Genomic DNA, 21682 nt, shown 5'->3' with positions numbered 1-21682 from the left:
CGTCGAATTGATCATAATTCCTGCCTGCTCTCACGACGTCATCCTAGGATGGGATTTTCTCTCCCGCCACGACGCCGTCATTCATTGCGCACCAGCCGAAATAGAGCTCTCACCCTTCTCTGAATTGGCGCCGGCAGACAGTCCATCGGCTGCGGGCAAGGTACTTGTCAAAGACGACACCAAGGTGCCTGCAAACTCGTCGACGGCGGTGTCAGTGTACTGCGCCAGTCTCTCCGACACCGTTGCACTTCTCTCGCCATCTGACCGTGTTTGCACGAGGAAAGGCATGCTGGTGCCTTTCGCGACCGTGCAAGTCACTCAGGGCAGTACGTCAATTTTTGTTATCAACCCATCTCCGTACAGTGTTACGTTGGTCCGAGGGGAATGTCTCGGCAGCGTGGAACCCCTCGAAGACGCACAAGTTATGGACGAACCAGATGAAATGCACTGCCACAGTTCCAGTACGCTCGGCGCTCTTTCGACGTCTGGTTCATCACCCGCTGATGTCTTTGGTTCCTCCATTGCTGACGACCTTACACCGGTCCAGCGCTCCCAGCTTCTGGGCCTATTGGACGAATTTCGCTCTTCTTTCGATGTCGCTCAAACTTCTCTCGGCCGCACTTCCGCCGTTACGCATCGCATCGACACTGGCGCCCAGCCGCCATTGCGGCAACGTCCATATCGCGTATCTCCCACAGAACGCCGTGTAATCAACGAGCAAGTCGACGACATGCTTCGACGCGATGTTATTCGACCTTCTAACAGCCCCTGGGCGTCTCCTGTCGTTCTTGTTGCGAAGAAGGACGGTTCTGTGCGGTTCTGTGTGGACTACCGACGACTCAACAAGATCACTCGTAAGGACGTGTATCCACTACCGCGAATAGACGACGCGATTGACAGCCTGCAAGGAGCAGAATTCTTTTCATCTCTCGATTTGCGCTCAGGGTACTGGCAAGTACCCATGGCTGATGACGCTCGACCGAAGACCGCCTTTGTCACGCCCGACGGCTTGTACGAATTCAACGTCATGCCGTTTGGGTTGTGTAATGCGCCCGCCACCTTTGAGCGCATGATGGATACCGTTCTGCGCAACCTGAATGGCACACATGCTTGTGCTACCTCGACGACGTCGTTGTTTTCGCTCCGGACTTCTCCACGCATCTTCAACGCCTGCGGCATGTTTTGATGCGTTTGAGCGACGCCGGTCTACAACTGAATCTAAAGAAGTGCCGATTTGCAGCACGGCAGCTGACAATACTCGGTTACGTCGTGTCCAAGGACGGTATTCTTCCCGATCCAGCCAAGCTTCGGGCCGTGACCGAGTTCCCCAAACCTACGTCCGTCAAAGAACTGCGCAGTTTCGTAGGACTGTGTTCCTACTTCCGGCGCTTCATTCGAAACTTCGCGACTGTCATATCGCCGCTGACGAAGCTCCTCGGAAGTAACGGGTCCCTCAATTCATGGTCGTCAGAGTGCGACGACGCTTTCGCGAAGCTCCGTCGTCTTTTGACGTCGCCTCCCATACTACGCCACTACGACCCTACGGCCCCTACAGAGGTACACACAGACGCCAGCGGTGTTGGCCTTGGCGCTGTCCTTGCGCAGCGCAAACCAGGGTTCCCTGAATATGTCGTGGCATATGCAAGTCGTACGCTCACCAAAGCCGAGACCAATTACACCGTCACCGAAAAGGAATGCCTGGCGATCATCTGGGCCCTTACGAAGTTCCGACCTTATTTGTATGGTCGCCCATTTGATGTCATCACCGACCACCATGCACTCTGCTGGTTGTCATCATTGAAGGATCCATCAGGCCGCCTCGCCCGCTGGGCACTTCGGCTACAGGACTACGATATCCGCGTGCTGTACCGCAACGGACGCCAGCATGCTGACGCCGACGCACTCTCGCGCTCCCCCTTGCCTGACGACAATACCCACAGCTCAATGTCTCACAATGCCGTTTGTTCCATCGACGTTCACACTGTCGCTACCGAACAGCGCAAGGATCAATGGATTGCTTCACTGCTAGACTTGCTCACTGATCCTTCGGCAACACCATCCACTCGCGCGTTGCGTCGTCAAGCCCACCATTTCGCCATTCGCGACGACCTCCTCCACCGACGCAATTACAACGCCGACGGCCGCCAGTGGCTACTAGTAATACCCCGCAGTCTGCGTTCTGAAATATGCGAATCGTTCCACGCTGATCCGCAGTGTGCGCACTCTGGGGTATCGAAAACATACCACCGCATTCGCCAACGGTACTTTTGGCGAGGCATGTACCGCTACGTGCAGAAGTTCGTTCGCTCCTGTATCGATTGTCAGCGCCGCAAAACTTCAACGCACCAGTCACCAGCAGGTCTGCAGCCTTTACCTTGCCCTGACCGGCCGTTTGGGCGCGTTGGCATCGATTTGTATGGGCCACTCCCTCTGACTTCGGCTGGTAACCGCTGGGCCATCGTCGCTGTAGACCACCTTACGCGATACGCCGAAACTGCCGCCCTCCCAGCGGCTACAGCGCGCGATGTAGCCTCCTTTCTGCTCCGCCGGTTCATGCTGCGCCACGGTCCACCCCAGGAGCTGCTCAGCGATCGAGGCCGTGTCTTCCTGTCGGAAGTCGTCGAAGCCATCCTCAAAGAGTGCAACGTTGTTCACCGCAAAACTACTGCTTACCACCCGCAGACGAATGGGCTCACGGAACGCTTTAACCGCACGCTCGGAGACATGCTCTCGATGTATGTCGCCGCCGATCACACAAATTGGGATTCCATTCTACCTTTCGTCACCTACGCCTACAATACCGCCCCTCAAAGCACCACTGGTTTCTCACCATTTTTCCTATTGTACGGCAGGCACCCGTCGCACACAATCGACACAATACTTCCATACAAGCCGGATCGATCTGAGTGTGCGCCTATTTCTGCCACAGCCAGACTTGCTGAGGAGTGTCGCGAGCTTGCGAAGACCTTTACTACGAAGGACCAAGAGCGGCAGAAAAGCATCCGCGGTGAGACCAACACTTCTGCACCCACGTTCCTACCTGGAGCACTCGTGTGGCTCTCGGTCCCTACCACTGCAGCTGGCCTCTCTTCGAAACTGCTGCCCAAATACGAAGGCCCCTACCGTGTCGTCGAATGCACATCCCCGGTCAACTACCTGATTGAACCCATCGACCCATCTTCCGACATGCGCCGTCGAGGGCGCGACATTGTCAACGTGGAGCGCCTCAAGCCCTACCATGACCCGCTCATAGTGACCAGCTGCTAGGTCGCCGGACGGCTCCCTTTTCGTACCCGGGGTAATTGTAGAGAAGCATTGGAACGTTGTAATGGGCCGTCCTCTCAAGCGCCTTCTAGTGGGTCGCCCTCTTCGTCTCTTCTCGGAGACGAAGAGCTCCTCGTGCTCGTGAGAGTCTGCGCTTCGTCGTGACTGTCGTGCATCGTAGCCGTCAATCCAGCCGTCAATAAACGCCTTTACAGAATATATTAATAATTCTAACTTAAAAATTCAGAATCAAAATCGCCCTGATTCAACTAAGAATTTTTGTACAGCTGAACAGACATCCCGGTGACAATGACCTAATGAGGAGGCTCCCAAGGATAGAATATTCGAAGTAATGAAATCCAATCTAATACGATTAAACGCTGCATTGAGAATGTTTTTCCTCAGTAAATTGAAGTGGTTACATGATAAGAAATATTGTTCAATTGTTTCGTCCTTGTTACAAAACGAGCCAAGAGGGGAAGGAGCCAGACCAGTTCTATGCATATAAAAGTTTAGTTTTGGAACGCGGCATCGTAATTTAGTAAAAATACATCTTTTCTTGTTAAACAGAAATTCCTACGCCAAGGGAACAAGAGGTGTCAATATTCGTTTAGATGAGTGATTAATGTTTTACCAGAATCTTGAATTATGGCACGCCTTCTAAATCTGTCACGAATTATGAGTGCTGATGTGGGGATAATTGATAGTATCAGACCACTGAGAGCGGCTTTCGCCAGAGTGTCCGCCATTGTCCTTGTCTTCGTCTTTCACCGGCGCTCCTGTCTGCGCCCTATTCATTTTATACCGCATTAATGGCGCGTTCACACTTGGCCTCGATGGGGGCGAAAGCGGCAAAACTCGCCGGAAGTTCACTCGCTTCGCCGCCTAAGCGGCCGGAAAACCACGCCGCGAGGCGGACGCGAAAAAATCGGTCCGAGACCGATTTTTCCGCCACGCGAAAGCGGATCGCCTTTCCGCTTCACGGGAAGCCGTACTTTGGCTGCGCTAGCTTAAATCACGTGACGTAAACAACAGACCGCAAATTCAACATGGCGGCCAAGGCGTCGGCGGTGGCTCGCATCGGCGCATTCGCAAACTACCCGTGCAGCGCGACAAGACTCACAGCCTCGACAAGGACGCGTTCCTCGAGAACCTGGTTTGGATTACGATTGACGAGAACACTGGAAGTAGAAAAAAGGTGTAGCAGCAGCGAGTCGGCGTGCCCCAACGTGCCTCGCGTTTTGCAAAGCCGGGTGAATCCGCCGCCGCCGCCACTGCTGCCGTGTCCGCTTATGTGGTTTCTGCTCGTGTATCTCCCGAAACGGCGGTTTGAAAAGGTGAAAGCTATTTATTTTCCGTGTTTTGCATACTTAACTTGAATTTGGTACGAAATTAAATGCTCAGGAAACGGGGAAAAGAGAATTAATTCTCTTTTCCCCGTTTCCTGAGCATTTAATTTCGTACCAAATTCAAGTTAAGTATGCAAAACACGGAAAATAAATAGCTTTCACCTTTTCAAACCGCCGTTTCGGGAGATACACGAGCAGAAACCACATAAGCGGACACGGCAGCAGTGGCGGCGGCGGCGGATTCACCCGGCTTTGCAAAACGCGAGGCACGTTGGGGCACGCCGACTCGCTGCTGCTACACCTTTTTTCTACTTCCAGTGTTCTCGTCAATCGTAATCCAAACCAGGTTCTCGAGGAACGCGTCCTTGTCGAGGCTGTGAGTCTTGTCGCGCTGCACGGGTAGTTTGCGAATGCGCCGATGCGAGCCACCGCCGACGCCTTGGCCGCCATGTTGAATTTGCGGTCTGTTGTTTACGTCACGTGATTTAAGCTAGCGCAGCCAAAGTACGGCTTCCCGTGAAGCGGAAAGGCGATCCGCTTTCGCGTGGCGGAAAAATCGGTCTCGGACCGATTTTTTCGCGTCCGCCTCGCGGCGTGGTTTTCCGGCCGCTTAGGCGGCGAAGCGAGTGAACTTCCGGCGAGTTTTGCCGCTTTCGCCCCCATCGAGGCCAAGTGTGAACGCGCCATAACTTCTTGTGCGGAGGCGATCCTAATGGTCGGTCGCAGGTGTTCATCCTCGAAAGCGCCTTTACCTTCAGGTGTTCAGGTGGAGGTTCTCACCTCCTGTAAGCAGAACAAGTGTTCGCACAAGTGGGTACTTCCGAACATGGCGATGATCCTAGCAGCCTGTCGACGTAGCCCCGGGCCGTGGCGGGCCGCATGAGGCCCGCAGGTCGCGTGTTTGAGACTCCTGCTCTACTCTATATGGCATCCTCATAAACCTATAGTGTCAGCGTCCCCTGAGACACGTTAATAATTTAATGAAACATCTTTAGAACCAAAGCAGACGTCATGTGCCGTGGAATGACATTGAAACAAAAACTGTTGACCACCCGAAACGGAACTTTCTCCCTCGATTTTACGCAGCGAACTGAACTCGTGCATTTTAACACTATGCGTGTCGTTCTGCTTTGCATTATCCCGCGAAGGTGTTATGAGGTGAAGTCAGAGTGCGAAACAAAATATTACAAAATTATCTTTTCTTTTGTTGAAGAAGAAATCTAATAATAATATTATCTGGGGTTTAACGTCCCAAAACCACGATATGATTATGAGAGACGCCGTAGTGGAGGGCTCCGGAAATTTCGACCACCTGGGGTTCTTTAACGCGCGCCTAAATCTAAGCACACGGGCCTCAAACATTTTCGCCTCCATCGAAAATGCAGCCGCCGCGGCCGGGATTCGATCCCGCGACCTTCGGGTCAGCAGTCGAGTGCCATAACCACTAGACCACCGTGGCGGGGCTGTTGAAGAAGAAATCGTCACCATTGTTTTTTTTTTTTTTTTACTGAGCGTATCAAAGGGATAACCGTTTTGTAGCACGAAATCACAAGGAAATCCGTACGGATTTCTGAGAAGGAAAAGCTTCTAGTTTTAAGAAAAATTCGTCCGGGGATTGAACCCAAGACCAACGCCTTTCCGGGGCGGTCGCTCTATCAATCTTCAACTAGAACCTTTTCTTTCTGAGATATCCGTGTAGATTTCCTTGTGGCTTCGTGCTACAAACTGGTGGTTGTCAGTTATCCCTTTCATTACGTCTCCGCCAGATGGCGGGATTCCGCATAACTTATTTGCAAGAGTTCTTATCCTTTTATCTAACACCCACTTTGGTTCGAATTTTTTATTGTACAGTCTATCGCACTAACACCACCAAAACGTAGACGAAAATGACGTCTTTTCGTAAATCAAGGCCAGTTTTGTAGCGTTAGATACACTGGCCGAGCACGAGCAGTCCAAGAGCCGTGCTGCGCATGCGCGAGGAGAGGTGACGTTACACGGCGCATAGCTGGCGCACCGGAGCCTCCGCCGCCGCGCGCGCCTGGCCGATCTGCGCATTCCAGAGGAGTGACGGCACAGCCGTGGCAGACATACTGGCGCCGGCGTTGGGACCGTGCACGAGACGGCAGCGTGTTACTACACTGACCACCGAGCCGTCTATGCAGCAATAAAGAAATGGCGTTTGAGCAAAAAATAAATATACAGGTGTCATATAATGCGTATACCATGTGTGTCATTGAAGCAGCGTAAGCATGATAATCAAGCTAATCCTATTTTTATGGCTAGCTTCAGGGTATCGAGGCACAAATGAAGCTTTACCATATAGTACGTTTTAAGGGCGGCTCTACTTACAGGTTCTGTAGTACACTACAATTTTTCCGTTTGTTTTATTGCGATAGCAATTATATGGACAGTCTCGGCTGGTTTTTGTCCGTCCCCGTCGCAGCCGCCGAATGCACCGTATGTATGTATATATATATATATATATATATATATATATATGTATAAAAGCCCCAAAGAAAAATAATTCAGAAAAATGCTTCCGAGGCGCGGAATCGAACCGGGGACCACTCGCTCCGCAGCGCGTGGCGCTAACCACTACGCCACGAAACTTTTTTTTTCTTCATTGCTTGCTTAGCAAACTACGCCACGAAACGCAGACGACGCAGATCCTCCAGGTAGCTAACGGCGAGTGTTATATACACACCCTTTACCGCTGGCCGGACTCAGAGACGGCAGGCACTTATAAGCGTTTCTTCATCACCAGCAAGATGGCACGAGGAGCGCAACGGGCGCATTTAAAAGTCGTCGGCCAGCTCGCTCGCTTCTTCTAATATTTGCGCAGGGAGAACCTTGCCCTTCCGCTGCCTGCTCTTTATATACACCATTTACTTCAGCGTGCTTTCTTACTCACCAGCGAGATGGCGCGATGTGCGCGCTAGGCGCTGGCCTTTAAAGGTCGTTGCCCCGCTCCTGCGAACGCCGATGCTCTTTGCCCTACAGGGCGTGGTCGCCTTCGTGCGCTTATCTCAAGGAAATAAGTGAGGTGGAGCGGGGGGTTGTAAGCCTTGTGCTTTCCCCGCGATGTCCGCGCTGAAGTCACAGAGCGTACGAAGGTGACTTCGCTCGCTGCAGCGGACGCGTTTGCGAAAGGAGCGCACTGTTCAAACAGAGATAAGTAACAATTGCGACATTTAGTTCGCGCTCGTCCTGTGTGTACCTGTTCGTTCGTTTCGTGCGTCCTGCTTTATGTTTCAGCAGTGCGCTTCAAGTATCGAGCTGTGACGCATGATAGTTCGCGCTCGTCCTGTGTGCGTTCTTTTCGTGCGTCCTTTGGGCTCGAGCGACGCGCTGGCAATTTCGAGCTGCTTTCCGTTCTTCGCGTTACATTCCAATTTGTTGTTATCGCATTCATTGCTTCGCCGTTGCGGCGAAACTGTGACTTTTTTTCAATTAACAAAGAAATACCATAGCTCGGCCATATTAAAGTTCGCCTTAAACAATGCGAATTCGTGACTAACATGCCAGCCTTGAAATAATGTGTAAAACACTAAATTTTTGGCACCATGTTTCATCCAACTTGGTGTCTCGTTCGTTGAAATGGCCTTCGGTAGCTTAAATATTTTTAAGCGTAAAATTCAGGAATGCAGTCAACGCTACATCTGAACAAAAAAACCAAAATGCAAATCCGACGAGAAGGTTAAAATCTTTGCGAAACGAGGAATTAGTTAATCGTTATCACGCGTAGCGATGTAACGACTACTAATGTAGTCGAGTAGTCGAGTAGTTATGAATGCATTCAAAGAAAAGTACGACAAATGTTCAATAAAATGCGGCTGGTGCTAAAAAAAAACAACGACACGTTGACAGCTTTAAAGTTTTTTAATATAGTGAATAGTGAATATAGTGAAAAGAATATGCATGCTGTCTTACACCGGTATCAAACGGACACTTTTAATCGCGATCGGGCCCGATCCGGATCAGTTTTCTCGATCATGATTGGCTTCTTTGCGCAAGCTGCGGAAGGAAACCAATCACTGCTGAGAAACATGATCAGGATAGGGTTTAATCGCGATCAGTAGTGCACCGTGTGACACCAGTATTGCACCTGCGGCAGCGTCAGTTGATATTCTGTACAGCGTTGGAGTCAGCGCTTTAGTGTTTTCCTTGTACTTGTGTCCGCGGCGGTTTTTTGCGCTGTTTTTTTCCAATACGCTCAAAGTTGTCACGAGCAGCTGCAACAGGACCTCATGCAGAGCACCCTTACAAGGGTTTACCTATCTTTGGAAACATATTCAAGAGCGGAAGAGATTATGCTACTGAGAAACACTTTGCAGCGACACAGCGGCGGTTTCTGCATGGCGATACCGCTAAAAACGTTCGGGAAGCTTCATTTCTAGGAAAAGCAGATAAAGTGCCAGACTTGCAGAGGTCTGTGAACGACAAGCGTCAGCCACGTGCATTATCTTCAACGGTTGCGACTCAGATTGAGCGATCGAGTTTCACCATGAGAGGTATGCTTGCGGATCAATCCCGTTTTCCCTGACTTGTAATACCTGTCTTATATGGTGTTTCTTTTTTAAAGATGTTCATGAGAACGTGTTTACTGAGACACTCGGGGAAATGAAGGTTTGAGGACAACGATACAGCTTCTGCAGTCAACAGATAGTTGTGAAGCCAAGGAAAGCATAAGGGTCTTGTAGGCATAGGTAGGCAAACTCACTCATGAGTCGACTCACTCAGACTCACTCAGAATCAGATAGAGCTGTCAGTCGGAGTCTGAATGAGTCCGCGTGAGTAATATTTTGGTGAGTTTGAGTCCGAGTGAGTCCGGTTGAAGAAAATTTTAGTGAATATAAGTTCGAGTGAGTCCATTTGAGCAAAACATTGGCGAGTCTGAGTCCGAGTGAGCCCTTAGCGCAAAATATATTTGTTGAGTGAGTCAAAGCGAGCTCCACCTTTTGTTGCCGACTTATGGGCCTATCTACTCACCTTCTGCATTACTACCAGCTTTATACCGGCTTACGTTTATACTCCCGTCTATTCACACATATCTCAGCACAGTATCATTCATGCACCACCTCAATATTTATTGATCAGAGGCGTGAGTTAGGGGTAGAGGTGCCATGACCTCCACCCGCAAACTCTTTCATGGGAAGTTCTTGATAAGAATATGTCGTGTGAGTCGTGTAGAGAGAGAGAGAGAGAGAGAGAGAGAAAGGTTAAGTGAACGGCAGGAAGGTTAACCAGAAGTTTTTCGGTTTGCTACCCTGCACTGGGGAAGGGGTAAGGGGGATAGAAAGGTAAGGAAGAGAAAAAAAAGAGTAAGAAAAAAAAAGGGGGGAAAACGCACACACTCACGGGAGCATCATAATCGTTAAACGAGGTCGGTTGAGCGGAGAAACTTCAGCAACGCCTTCGTCGCTTTCTGGTTGGAAGCTAGAACGTTCCGGCACTCCAAGATTGATTGTTCCGAAAGCAGTTGGTCATCGAGGCGTGCTAGCGTTGCTGAGAGCTGTTGTCTTTGGGAACTATAATGAGGACAGTGACACAGGACGTGCGCAATGGTTTCCTCGCTGCCACAGTGAGCACAGGCAGCACTGTCTGCCATTCCGATTCGATAAGCAAAGCTGTTCGTGAAAGACATTCCAAGCCACAGGCGGCAGAGGACTGTTGTTTCGGATCGAGATAGTCCGGATGGAATTTGAAGTTGAAGTGATGGATCCAGACGGTGAAGGCGGGTATGCAGAAAACCGGACGTATTCCACATTGAATGCATTAGATCATGTGCGAGCGAGCGAATCTTTGACGCTGCATCGGTTCGTGATAATGGAATGGCTTCTTGCACGCCACCTTCATGAGCATTCTTTGCAGAACTATCGGCATGTTCGTTGCCGTCGATGCCACAGTGGCCTGGAAGCCACTGAAAAGTTATGTCATGCCCTTTGTCCTTTAATTCCTGGTAGGTTTTTCTTATTTCTAATACTAGCTGGTCTTGTGCACCACGACGTAAAGCTGATGACAGACACTGCAGGGCTGACTTCGAGTCTGTAAATATGCCCCATTTCTGTGGTGACTCTGGTTCAATTCTTCGAAGTGCACTGCGGAGTGCCACAAGCTCCACAGCAGTCGACGTAGTCCTATGAGACGCTCTAAAATGATAGATTTCGGCTTTTGCAGGGAAGATAACAGCGCCTGCAGATCCCCTAACAGATTTAGAGCCATCCGTGTAAAGTTTAACGTGGTCTGCATATTCCTCATGTAGCATCAGCAGAGACAGCTGCTTTAAAGCTGGCGACGAGAGATCTGCCTTCTTCCGAACCCTTGGCACTGTAAAACGAAGTTTAGGCTGTTCCAGGCACCAGGGGGGTGTCATGATTCTTTCAGGAGGTGTGTAGCCTGTTGGAAGGCACTCTCGGAAATTCGAAATCCTCTTGCAAAAGGAGGCACTGGGCCGATCTTCTGGAAGTGAGGCTAGGTGGTGGGCAGGGGCGCGAGCAAGGTGCCTATTGTGTGCCCTAAGCACCTCCAAGGTTATGTGAATGCTAGCCGGATGATCGTTTGCAATGGCAATAGTCTCCGCTGTTGATGCGCAACGTGGCAGTCCGAGACAAACTCTGAGTGCCTGACCCTGAGCATTTTCGAGTGTACGTATGTTGCTTTTGCAACTGTTCGTCAGCACTGGTAGACTGTACCGCATATACCCGAGAAATAGAGTCCGATATAATTGTAACATAGCGTGCACCGATCTACCCCACGTTTTCCCTCCGAGGAACTTGAAAAGATGTGAGATGGCTGTCAGGCGCTTCTTAAGACAAGCCACATAGGGACTCCAGCAAAGGTCTCTATCGATGATGACTCCCAAGAATCTGTGAGTCCTGGCGTAACAAACATTTTGCTCATTGATTGATACGGCATATGCTGTCATTGACTTCTGCGTAAATGCGACCAACGCAGATTTCTCAGGTGAAATCTCGAGGCCTTGTTCACTAAGGTACGCCGATATTGAAATCGCGGCCTTTTGGAGTCGAAGCTGCGGGATGAAAATGGGCATAAAAAACAAATTCCTTGCACGCACCTGAGGCCGTGTTACGCCTGACGTCCAAACACAGATGTCATCGGCATAAATGGATATATGAACTGAACTCGGTATACGTTCCACGAGTCCGATCAACACAAGGTTGAATAATGTGGGACTTAAGACGCCACCTTGAGGAACACCACGGTGTGTGTAGTGCTGAGACGTTGACCCATCATCAGTTTGCACAAAGAATGATCTCATGTGCAGGTAGCAACAGATCCAACGGTACACTCGACCACCAAGACCAACCGATTCGAGGGCGTCAAGTATGGCCTCATGAGAAACGTTGTCGTATGCTCATTTTACATCCAAGAAGAGCGCGACGGATAACCGCCTGCTCGTTTTCTGGTGTTGGACGTAAGTTACCAGATCAATGACATTGTCAATGGAGCAACGAACGCGTCGAAAGCCGGCCATGGCATTTGGGTATACGCTGTAGCGTTCCAGCAACCACTCTAGCCTGGCAAGGATCATTCTCTCCATCAGCTTCCCTACACAACTAGCCAGTGCTATTGGGCGGTATGATGCCAGCTCTAGTGGGGATTTCCCAGGTTTTAGAAGCGAGACTAGACGGCTCGTTTTCCATTCTTGTGGGACTTGCCCATCTCGCCAAGATTCGTTGAACACATCTAGCAGAGCTTCTCGTGCCCGCTCATTGAGGTTGCATAACATGCGGTATGATATGCCATCTGGGCCAGGCGACGACGACCGATTGCATAAGGCGACAGCCGCATCCAGCTCCTCAATCGTGAAAGGCATGTCCATGCGTGAGTCCAATGAAGGAGGTGCGAAATCAGCAGCAAGGGCCCCTGTGCAAGTCGAACGGCCCGCGATCTTCCTGCAAAAATCTTCAGCTACTTCGATATCCCGTCGGTGTTGGAAAAGTGCCAAAGCTTTGAAAGGAAATCGCTGTTCAGGAAATGTACGTAGACCTCGCACAGTCCGCCATATCTGTGATAGAGGTTTTCGGGGGTCCAGAGACTTGCAGAACTTCGCCCACCGTTGAGAGACTAATTTATCTAAACGACGCTGATCTTCTTTTGTAAGCGTCTGACTGTCCTTAGGTCATGAATGCATTTTGTGCGTCGGTACCTTCGTTCGGCTCGTCGACGAATAGCACGAAGTCGTTCCAACTCAATGTCAGTTTCCGAGTGCCTCGAGGAGCATGTCAGCGTGCGCATTGCAGACTGCGCTGCTTCCTTGATCGCTTGCTCTAGGCCAGAGGAGAGACCTCTGCGACAAGCACCTTCGATGTTGGTTTTAAATGCAGACCAATCAATTCTTCGGATTGCGCCTACTGAATGACAGCCAGCGAAGCCTTTGATGTTAAGGTAACAGGGGATATGATCACTGCCATGTGTCTCGATGTCTATAAACCATTTTACAGATGTGGCGAAGCGACGTGACACAAACGTCAAGTCCAAGCAGCTGCTATATGTGGAGCTTCGTAGAAATGTAGGGCTTCCATCGTTAAGTAGGGACAGATCGTGATCAGACACGAACGAAGCCAGTCGCTGACCTGTTACGTTAACTTTTGAGCTCCCCCAGATAGGGTGGTGTGCATTAAAGTCTCCCGTAATAATCCATGGACCAGGGTTTTGTGCGAGTATGCCATCCAGTCTTTTTCTATCAAATCGGGCTCAAATCGGGCTGAGGGAGATAAATATATACATACTAATGTAAAGGTGAGGTTTTTCTTCTTGACAGTCAGACAAACATATTGGTTGTCATCGTGAGGTGGCACGGGCTGAATGAGGTACGTAAGCTCGCGACGAATATACACCAGGACCTTGCTGCTTTCGTTGTAGGTGGAGGACATCATTGATTCATAGCCGGATAGCCTGATTGGGTTTGACAACTTCGGTTCACAGATTACGACGATTGGAAAACGGTTGGAAAATACATACTGGCGAAAATCAGAGATCCGAGATCTAAGTCCTCTGGCGTTCCACTGGATGATAGTTGCTTGTCTGACTTCTTTGCGGAAAGATTGCTGATTTCCTGCCATGGCTCTACGCGAGGGTTGCTAGGACCGGGCTCAGCGCGTCCAAAACTTGCAGACCGCTTCGGGCGGTTGGAATTCCCAGGCTTCTTAGGAGCTCCGCCATGGCAGCGACGAGGGATCGCAGCATCGGAATGATCTGCCGATCGACCCTTGACATATCAACTGAAGTAGGCTCGGAGGAAGGTGTAGGGCGAGGATGCCTGGAAGGAGGCACCTTCGCAGGCTGCGTACGCGGAAGCGCAGGCCATTCTTCCGCAGCGTTGGGCTTCTCCGACTCATTTTGCGTCTTTCTTGCAGCTTTGCTTGTGCTCGAAGCTGATGAGTTTTGCGCAGGAAGCATATGTTTAGCACCCTCTCGTGCACTCTTCCGTCGACGATTAGGCCGACGCTGCACCTTATCTGCGGCTTCTCTGTGGGATGAACTATCTCTAACCATTTGTTTGATAATGGCAATTTCTCTTTTGATCCGTGGGCAGGTTTTGGAGGCGGCATCATGAAGGCCATCACAATTTTTGCACTTTAGATCTTTTGCAGTCGGATGACAGCTGTGAGTCGTGTATTTAATAATAATGCCCTTACTGGATCGATATATGATAATGATGATATATGATATATGATGATAACTCGTATTTGAAGGTACAAGATCAAAAGGCGCATCGTAGAGCACTGATTATGTGAGATATTGGCATTAAAGAGCATTCACACCATGATCGAACAAGCTAATTTTACGCCAACAGACTCATGAGTCAACTCACTCAGGCTCACCCAGATTCAGGTGAAGTCGTGAGTCTGAGTCAGTCCGGTTGAGAAAAAGTTTAGTAAGTCTGAGTCCGAGTGAGCCCGGATAAGGAAAATTTTGGTGAGTCTGAGTCCGAGTCAGTCTTCAGAGCAAAATATATTTCTTGAGTGAGTCTGAGTGAGCTTCAATCTTTTTGCCAACCTATGCTTGTCGGTAGTTTTTAATTGTAGTGTATTAATTACGAGATAAAGAGAAACTGAATTAAAGAAGAGATGGAGAGATAAGCTAGTAAAGGTGGGAAGCACGTACGGTTAGCTACCCTGCAAGGGGGGGAAGGAATAAAGGGGTGATAAGTGAGACACACTGGAAGAGATAGATAGATGAATTAAGTTATACGAAAGAACAACTCGCCGCAGGTGGGGACCGAACCCACAACCTCCGCATTAAGCGTGGAATGCTCTGCCAACTGAGCTACGGCGGCAGCCATTCCCCCGTCCGAATTTTCGCTTATTTCTGTAGCGTATGCCTGGAAATGTTAGCTAGTGACACTCGTGGCCATGGCGGCGAATGGCGCAGGCTAACATTGCTAACATGGCCATAGGCGTGCGCACAGGGGGGCAGGGGGGGGGCGGCCGCCCCTCCTAATCATCTAAGAGGGGGGGCGCAAAATCTGCGCCGTACATTGACCCTTCTGGTCACCTAAGAGGGGGGGGGGGCGCAAAATCTGCCCCATACATGGACTTAGTAGGGTGGGGGGGCGCTGCGATGAACCTTCGCCCCCCCTAATGGTGAACCCTGCGCACGCCTATGAACATGGCTAACATATCTAGTCATTACGCGTCTTAAAAAACAATTTTTAATATTTTTCTTTTGTGTTTCATTAGAATCTTAAATCGTTGGCCGGATCGTATTAATAGATGTTAACTACACGCCACTCATTCACGCTTGAGACAACGACTCAAGTGGTTCTTCTGACCACTGCATGGTGGTTTGAACTGGGGGGGGGGGGTAACGGTGATGAATTGCTCGCGACTTGTCTGCTGTTTTCATCGCTTCCAATGTTGGCTGTCTACTTTCCCGGGTTTCTGTGGCTTTGCTTCTAGCTTGGGACCTGGCAGGCCTGCATTGTTCCTGTTTTGTTTAGCTTTTCTTGCCTTTGGTTATTACGCCTCTCTATAGGTGCTATTTATACCCCATGCCATCGAGCCAACGTACGGCTTCTTTCTGAAGATAAATGTCGTCGAGAGCGGCTACAAGGACACCTTTTTCATGTTGTTGTGTACATTGTCTGGAACTGAGACCTTCTTGTGTACTTTCGCTTCGCGCAGACTTCCTGAACGGGCTTCGCCGAGGGCCCGCACGAGGAGTGGTTCTAGAACAGGCTTGAAACTAGAACAGTCTAAAAGTATTTCGCACTAACATGTGCGATGGTTTGTCAACACATATGCTTCAAAGCGATAAAAATTATCGTACCCGAGAACGAACTCAAACTATACGCATGAATTAGATACCTCCGGCATGCATGGCTTTGCGCCGAATATCTACGCTTGAGCATGACACATATATTCCGTGCAGTCTTTATATCGTCTGCTGTAACAATAAAATTATGTTTACTTGCTACGAATTGTCGTGAAAAAACAAACAAAACTTAGTCTTATTCCTAAAATATCAACGTGTTGGCCATAGGGCAGACGTGTCCGCCGCGGTGATACAGTGGTTACAGTGCTCGGCTGTTGACCTGAAGGGTTCGATCACGGTCGCGGCAGTCGCAGTTCGTCGGAAGGAAAATGCTAGAAGCCCGTGTACTGTGCGATGTCAGTGCACTTTAAAGAACACCAGATGGCCGAAGATTCAGGAACCCTCCACTACGGCGTACCTCGTAATCATACCGTAGCTTTGGCGCGTATTACTATACCACAGATGAAACACCCTTTGTACGAATGCTTAGCGTGAATATATCGCTCTAAAAAAGTGCGGCGCCCTAACAACACACGTGCTTCTATTCTGCGTGTCTTTGCTGGCTATAATGCCGTGCGTCCGGTACTTTCATATTGGGAACAGCGTGCGCGCTATCAACGCCGCATGACATTTTCGGTGATAAAGGGGCGAGCGGCCAGGCTTCCACAAGGGAAACTCAAACAAGCCTGATGACGATTATCGTCATCAGGCTTTTTGTGAGACCCCCTCAAAAAGTGCAAACTGTTTTGAGAGTGATAGCAATATATACAAAGAAACGGTTGGTTGCTTCGTAGAGTTCAACGTCCCAAAGCGACGCAGGCTAGAGGGCTCCGGATAACTTAGACCACCTGGGGTTCTTTAAAGCTAACTGATACCACGCGCTACACGCGCCTCCAGCATTTCGCCTCTATCGAAATGTGACCGCCGCAGTTGGGGTCAGCATTCGAGCACCGTAACCATAGGCGTATCTGCAGGGGTGGCAAGGGGTGCGCTAGCCCCCCCCCCCCCCTACTGAGAAAATTTAGTGTTGTAGAGCGCCCCCTCCCCCCCTACTTTCCTCAGCGGTCATTGTCGGCTCCAGACTGGGAAAGTAACAAGTGAGGCAAAGTTTTATTCGAACGCCGCAATCACGTAATTATATAATAAAATTTGTCCTACGATTCTGCTGTGACGGCTGTTCTCCGTGTCTCATGACCACGCACTGTAGGCTCTCTGCTGCCTACGCAACGCTTTCGCGCTTTGCGCTCGAGCATTGCAGAGAAGGCCACCGCTCAGCAGGGGCTCTATAACATTAGATCAATCTGTCGATTTTATTTTGTGCTGCCTGGCCTGAACTTTACTTAATCGGCGACGCATACGGGTGGGAACCAGTAAACGTTTTATAGCCCGATAGAACGTTCTTCCTCCTACATGAAATTCAGTTCCTTTGTTTGAAAACGAATAGCACTCTCTCTACCTCTCTCTCAACAAGGAGGAGTTTACAGAGAGCTGTATACGCGCAAAAACAGCTCAACATCGTTATACTACAAGTGAAATTATCTGTTATACGCATATGAACCCATTTCGCCAGCTCATATATAAGTAGCCGCTGCCAATGTGATAGGCGGTCAGCCTTCTTAAATTGCGTTCAGAATGACACACTGTCTGGCTATTCCCAAAAAAGTTTAGTTACTGTTCTGCATAGTAATGTGCAGTTTATTGCGCACACTTCATGTTAACGCCGCGAGTTTTCGCAGACTTGTGGTGTCACGTAACAAGGAGGCGATTTTATGGCGCACCGAAAATTTTTTTACGAATAGCGAGAAACCAATGACCAACAATATGCCGTATTGAACATTGTTTATTCTTTTTCTTGTGTGTTTTGTTTTTTACGTAGTCGTGCGTAAATGGTCATTACGCGGTGGATCACTTACGCTTCATTTGTTGCGTCGTGTTACGAGCAGGTGCTGTGAGCATGACCCAGAAAATTTTGACCAATCATTAACAGCTAACGACCTATGCGGAAGGAAACAATGTGGGGTAGTTTAACGTTATAATCTCCACATTTTTTGAAACAAAATTAAAGCTTACGCAGCTTACGTCGGCGTACTTACTTGCAGAAGCCGGAGGGGAAGAGTAAAAAGCCACTTCACCGCTCCAGCCCTCCCCCCCCCCCCCCCCCCCCGCCCAAGCTGGAAAAAGTAGAAGGGCAAGGAACGACACCTAGTATATAAATTCGTCGTCATTCATAATCTTATATACACGGCCAGCTCAATGTGCTTATCATAAAAATTAATCGACTGAACTTGGTCCTCTTCTTCAGAAAGACTTTACAGTAAAAAACAAATTGGCATTCGGCTTACTCTGTAGACTTCTGCAAAGTACCTTGCTTTGTCAGCCACATGTTTTGTTTAATAAGTGAGAATTTAAGGTACTAGAGTCAAAGCAGGTTCTTGATACTCATCGTATTTACAACGCCAAACTGAGACTGTGAAGTTTGCAGATTTAAATGCTCAGATGAAGAACAGGCTAAATGTGGCTGCACTTTCTAAAATTCACGATAATTTTTCCATAATGTTATTAAACACTGCTGTGTTGTCGCGGAACAGGGCGGCCCGGCCTGCACAATCTGTTTGTGCAGCTTCTTCCGTGATTTCAGAGAACAGTTTTGAAAAATTATCTCTCTATATATAAAAAATCACGTCAAATTGAGAGCAAATGTAGTTGCAAATGTAGTTTCTCTCTCTTTCTCTCTCTTATATATATTTACACACACACACACACACACACACACACACACACACACACACACACACACACACACACACACACACACACACACACACACACACGCGCGCGCGCACACACGCACGCACGCACGCACACACACACACACAAACACACACACACACGCACGCACGCACGCACGCACACACACACACACACACACACACACACACACACACACACACACACACACACACACACACACGGTCGACAGAGTGAGCGACGCTTGCCCCCTCCCCCCCCCCCCCCCCCACTAGCGCACGAGTTGGTACGCCACTGACCGTAACCACTGGACCACCGTGGCGGCCGTACACAAAGAAACGGGTGGCTTTGATTATGAATGTCGCAGAACGCCGATAAATGTACGCTGTTAACGCAGGCGCCTCCTGCCACCGCCGTCCCCCCCCCCCCCCCCCCCCCCCCCACACACACACACACACGCACGCACCATCCCCAGCCTCCACACTTCCATTACTTTGCTCTATTTGCTGCAAACATACTAGATATATCTTGGCGCAGACCACATAACGTCCCCCATACCTTGCAAATCAATGCGCGAACATGCAGCGTGTTTCTTCGAATTTCCTTCCTAGCTTGTCAGCCTACAAACACGCTCAGTTCACAACGCACTTGCAGAGGACATACATAGACAATGAAACAGTGCAGAAAATGCACTGATAAGACTGAGCGAACAGAAGTGCTTCAGGTAAGCTTCTAAATACGTGGAAGCGTGTCCGCGTCCGTATACGTATCTTGTATGTGTCTGGAGCGGAGGATACAAGTGGCTCTGCGTTTCGAGTGTTGGGCAACATTGTTCGCCCTCGCGGAATGCACTGATCGGGCGCCGCCATTGGAACGAGGCAACGCCGTAGATAATGACCGCGCTTACAAAAACCGGCGACCTGCCTCTCTATCTTTCTGACAGCACCTGTGGGCAGTCTCGGAGGAGACACCTCGGTCCGCCATGAAGGTGCTGGGCGTGGAGTTCGCGCCGCTGAACGTGCCGCTCAAGCGACGGCTGCAGACGGCGGGCGTTCTCTTCCTAACGGTGTCCTTCGTGTTCGGAGGATTTTTCTGGAGCGCCCTGTTCGCTTACATCTTCTTCTACACGAACTACTACTGGATACCGCTGCTCTACGCCATATGGTATGCTGTCGCGAATGCTTTAAATGAATGCTAGATTGGTGATATTGGGGAAAAAGAAAAAAAAACTGCTCAAAGTGAAAGTTGCAGATTGTCACGCTGCAATATTAATGCCTATAAAACTTTGTCGGAGCGACCTGAAAACGTAAGACCTGTCTCGGTATGATGCGTTAGTTTCGCATGCACACAGTTTTGTGAGATGCGTAAGCAGCTTGACAGGAGACGATTATGCATATTCAGGAGAACACATAACATGAAGTTGATCGGAAGAGGGAGTGAGTGGACGTCTGGGCTGCGGCTACATTACGGCCCGCGCAATACGCACACAGCCGCAACGAGTGCGAAATATTTGTTTTATAAGGTGCAGTTCGATCTCGTGGTTTCCCGCCAAAGTTCTTGGGCCGAAATCACAATGCGTTTTGCTCGTAAGTGATCTTTGCTATTGCCGGGCTGCGTTGGCTGATAATATGTCCAGCATCAGAATAGACCGGAACTTTCTTGTAAAAATAATTCTGCAGCAAGAATTATTCGCCAAGGAAAGAATACGGGCAGTGAAACTTGTTCGCGAGGTACCAAATGCGTCGTCAGACCTCTAGCAGGCATCTACCAGCACACATTGCGTTCCGAAACTTAATGGACAGAGAAAGTGCAACGTACAGACTGGTCCACTGTTAAAGGGACCACTTGCGTGCAGGGCATGTCTGGATTGCGCTCTCGCAAAAGCAGGGGCTTAAATTTGCATAAGACTGCTGGTGGCTCACAGTTCAGACTACTTTTGACCGACTACTGCCGTGCACGAACAATGTTACCACATCCACTTACCGTTAGGGGGCCAGCGACATGAAAGGTGCTCATTGCAGTGTACGGCACTGTGCATATATTCACAGCTCGCTGCCTTCTATGCAGATTTCTAAATGCGTTTTATTGTAATGTTTTATGCAAAGTTCTGAATGCGTGGTCTGCCGTACCTCCGAAACTCATGGCAAAGACCATGCCTCGTGAGTGTACGTCGTTTCATTGTTGCATTTCCCAAATAAGCCGACGATGAATACATTCACGTAGGTACGTGTATGACCGCGACGCGCCTAAGCGTGGAGGCCACCAGAGTCAGTGGGTGCGCAACTGGCGGCTGCACAAGTATGCCGGCGCTTACTACCCGGTGAAGCTGGTCAAGACGAGCGAACTGCCTACGAACAGGAACTACATCTTGGGGTACCACCCGCACGGCATCATGTGCATGGGCGCCATGTGCAACTTCGGTACCGAGGCCACCGGCATCGCCGAACTCTTTCCAGGGATACGCATACATGTGCTCACGCTGAACGTCAACTTCTTGTTCCCAGTTCAGAGGGAATTGCTGATGTATCACGGTAAGTCGAGACTGCACTCTCATATGCGCTAATATAAACTGTAGGTGACAGCACGTATTAAAGGAGCAGTGACATAACATTACGCATGTCGCGTTTTTTGCGTCAGCGTGTAGTTATCGACCCCCTAGTACCGATGCACCATTGATGATGCCACGGGGGGATGCATAAATATATGTAATATTGATCAGTATGACCAGTAACGAGCGCGGTTCAAAACGGGTGCAAAGCCGGCCATTTGCAGCGCCGCAGGGAAGCGTTGCCGCGCGGTCACCCCCGCGGTCACGCCCCGAAACGGCCTTCATCTGGTCGCGTGGCCACACGAAACGGTGACGCGAGCTTCAGCTGTCATTTCGTCTGCTAGGCGCGCACGTGTAGTCATGCCTTCGTCACCACCAGCGTCGTCGCCGCCGTCATCAGTGTCTGCAAGTCATGAAGAAAATACTGAGATATTGGAAGTCGCTGCGATTCACGACGTCGCAAATCATTCTCGCTTCGAAATCGGCAAAGAAG

At 49.7% G+C, this 21682-nt stretch overlaps 2 protein-coding genes across 2 annotated transcripts in view; one reads left to right on the top strand and one right to left on the bottom strand.

Annotated features, from left to right (window-relative positions):
- Positions 1-21682, bottom strand: part of LOC119387109 (protein CWC15 homolog) — a 184757-nt gene that overhangs the window by 32455 nt on the left and 130620 nt on the right. The gene's annotated exons all lie outside the window — the stretch shown is intronic.
- The window catches only part of LOC119387108 (2-acylglycerol O-acyltransferase 2-A), a 28789-nt gene continuing 11415 nt past the window's right edge, over positions 4309-21682 (top strand). The window contains exons 1-3 of the mRNA XM_037654417.2: positions 4309-4601; positions 19585-19805; positions 20865-21172. Of these exons, the coding sequence (XP_037510345.2) occupies positions 4314-4601; positions 19585-19805; positions 20865-21172 (817 nt within the window). The 5' untranslated portion in view covers positions 4309-4313. The remainder of the gene's footprint in view (positions 4602-19584; positions 19806-20864; positions 21173-21682) is intronic.

The sequence above is a fragment of the Rhipicephalus sanguineus genome, chromosome 3 (genome assembly GCF_013339695.2).
Source record: "Rhipicephalus sanguineus isolate Rsan-2018 chromosome 3, BIME_Rsan_1.4, whole genome shotgun sequence".
Taxonomy (NCBI): Eukaryota; Metazoa; Arthropoda; class Arachnida; order Ixodida; family Ixodidae; genus Rhipicephalus; species Rhipicephalus sanguineus.
The sequence above is the reverse complement of the archived record's forward strand: the minus strand, read 5'-3'. Positions and strand labels throughout refer to the sequence as shown.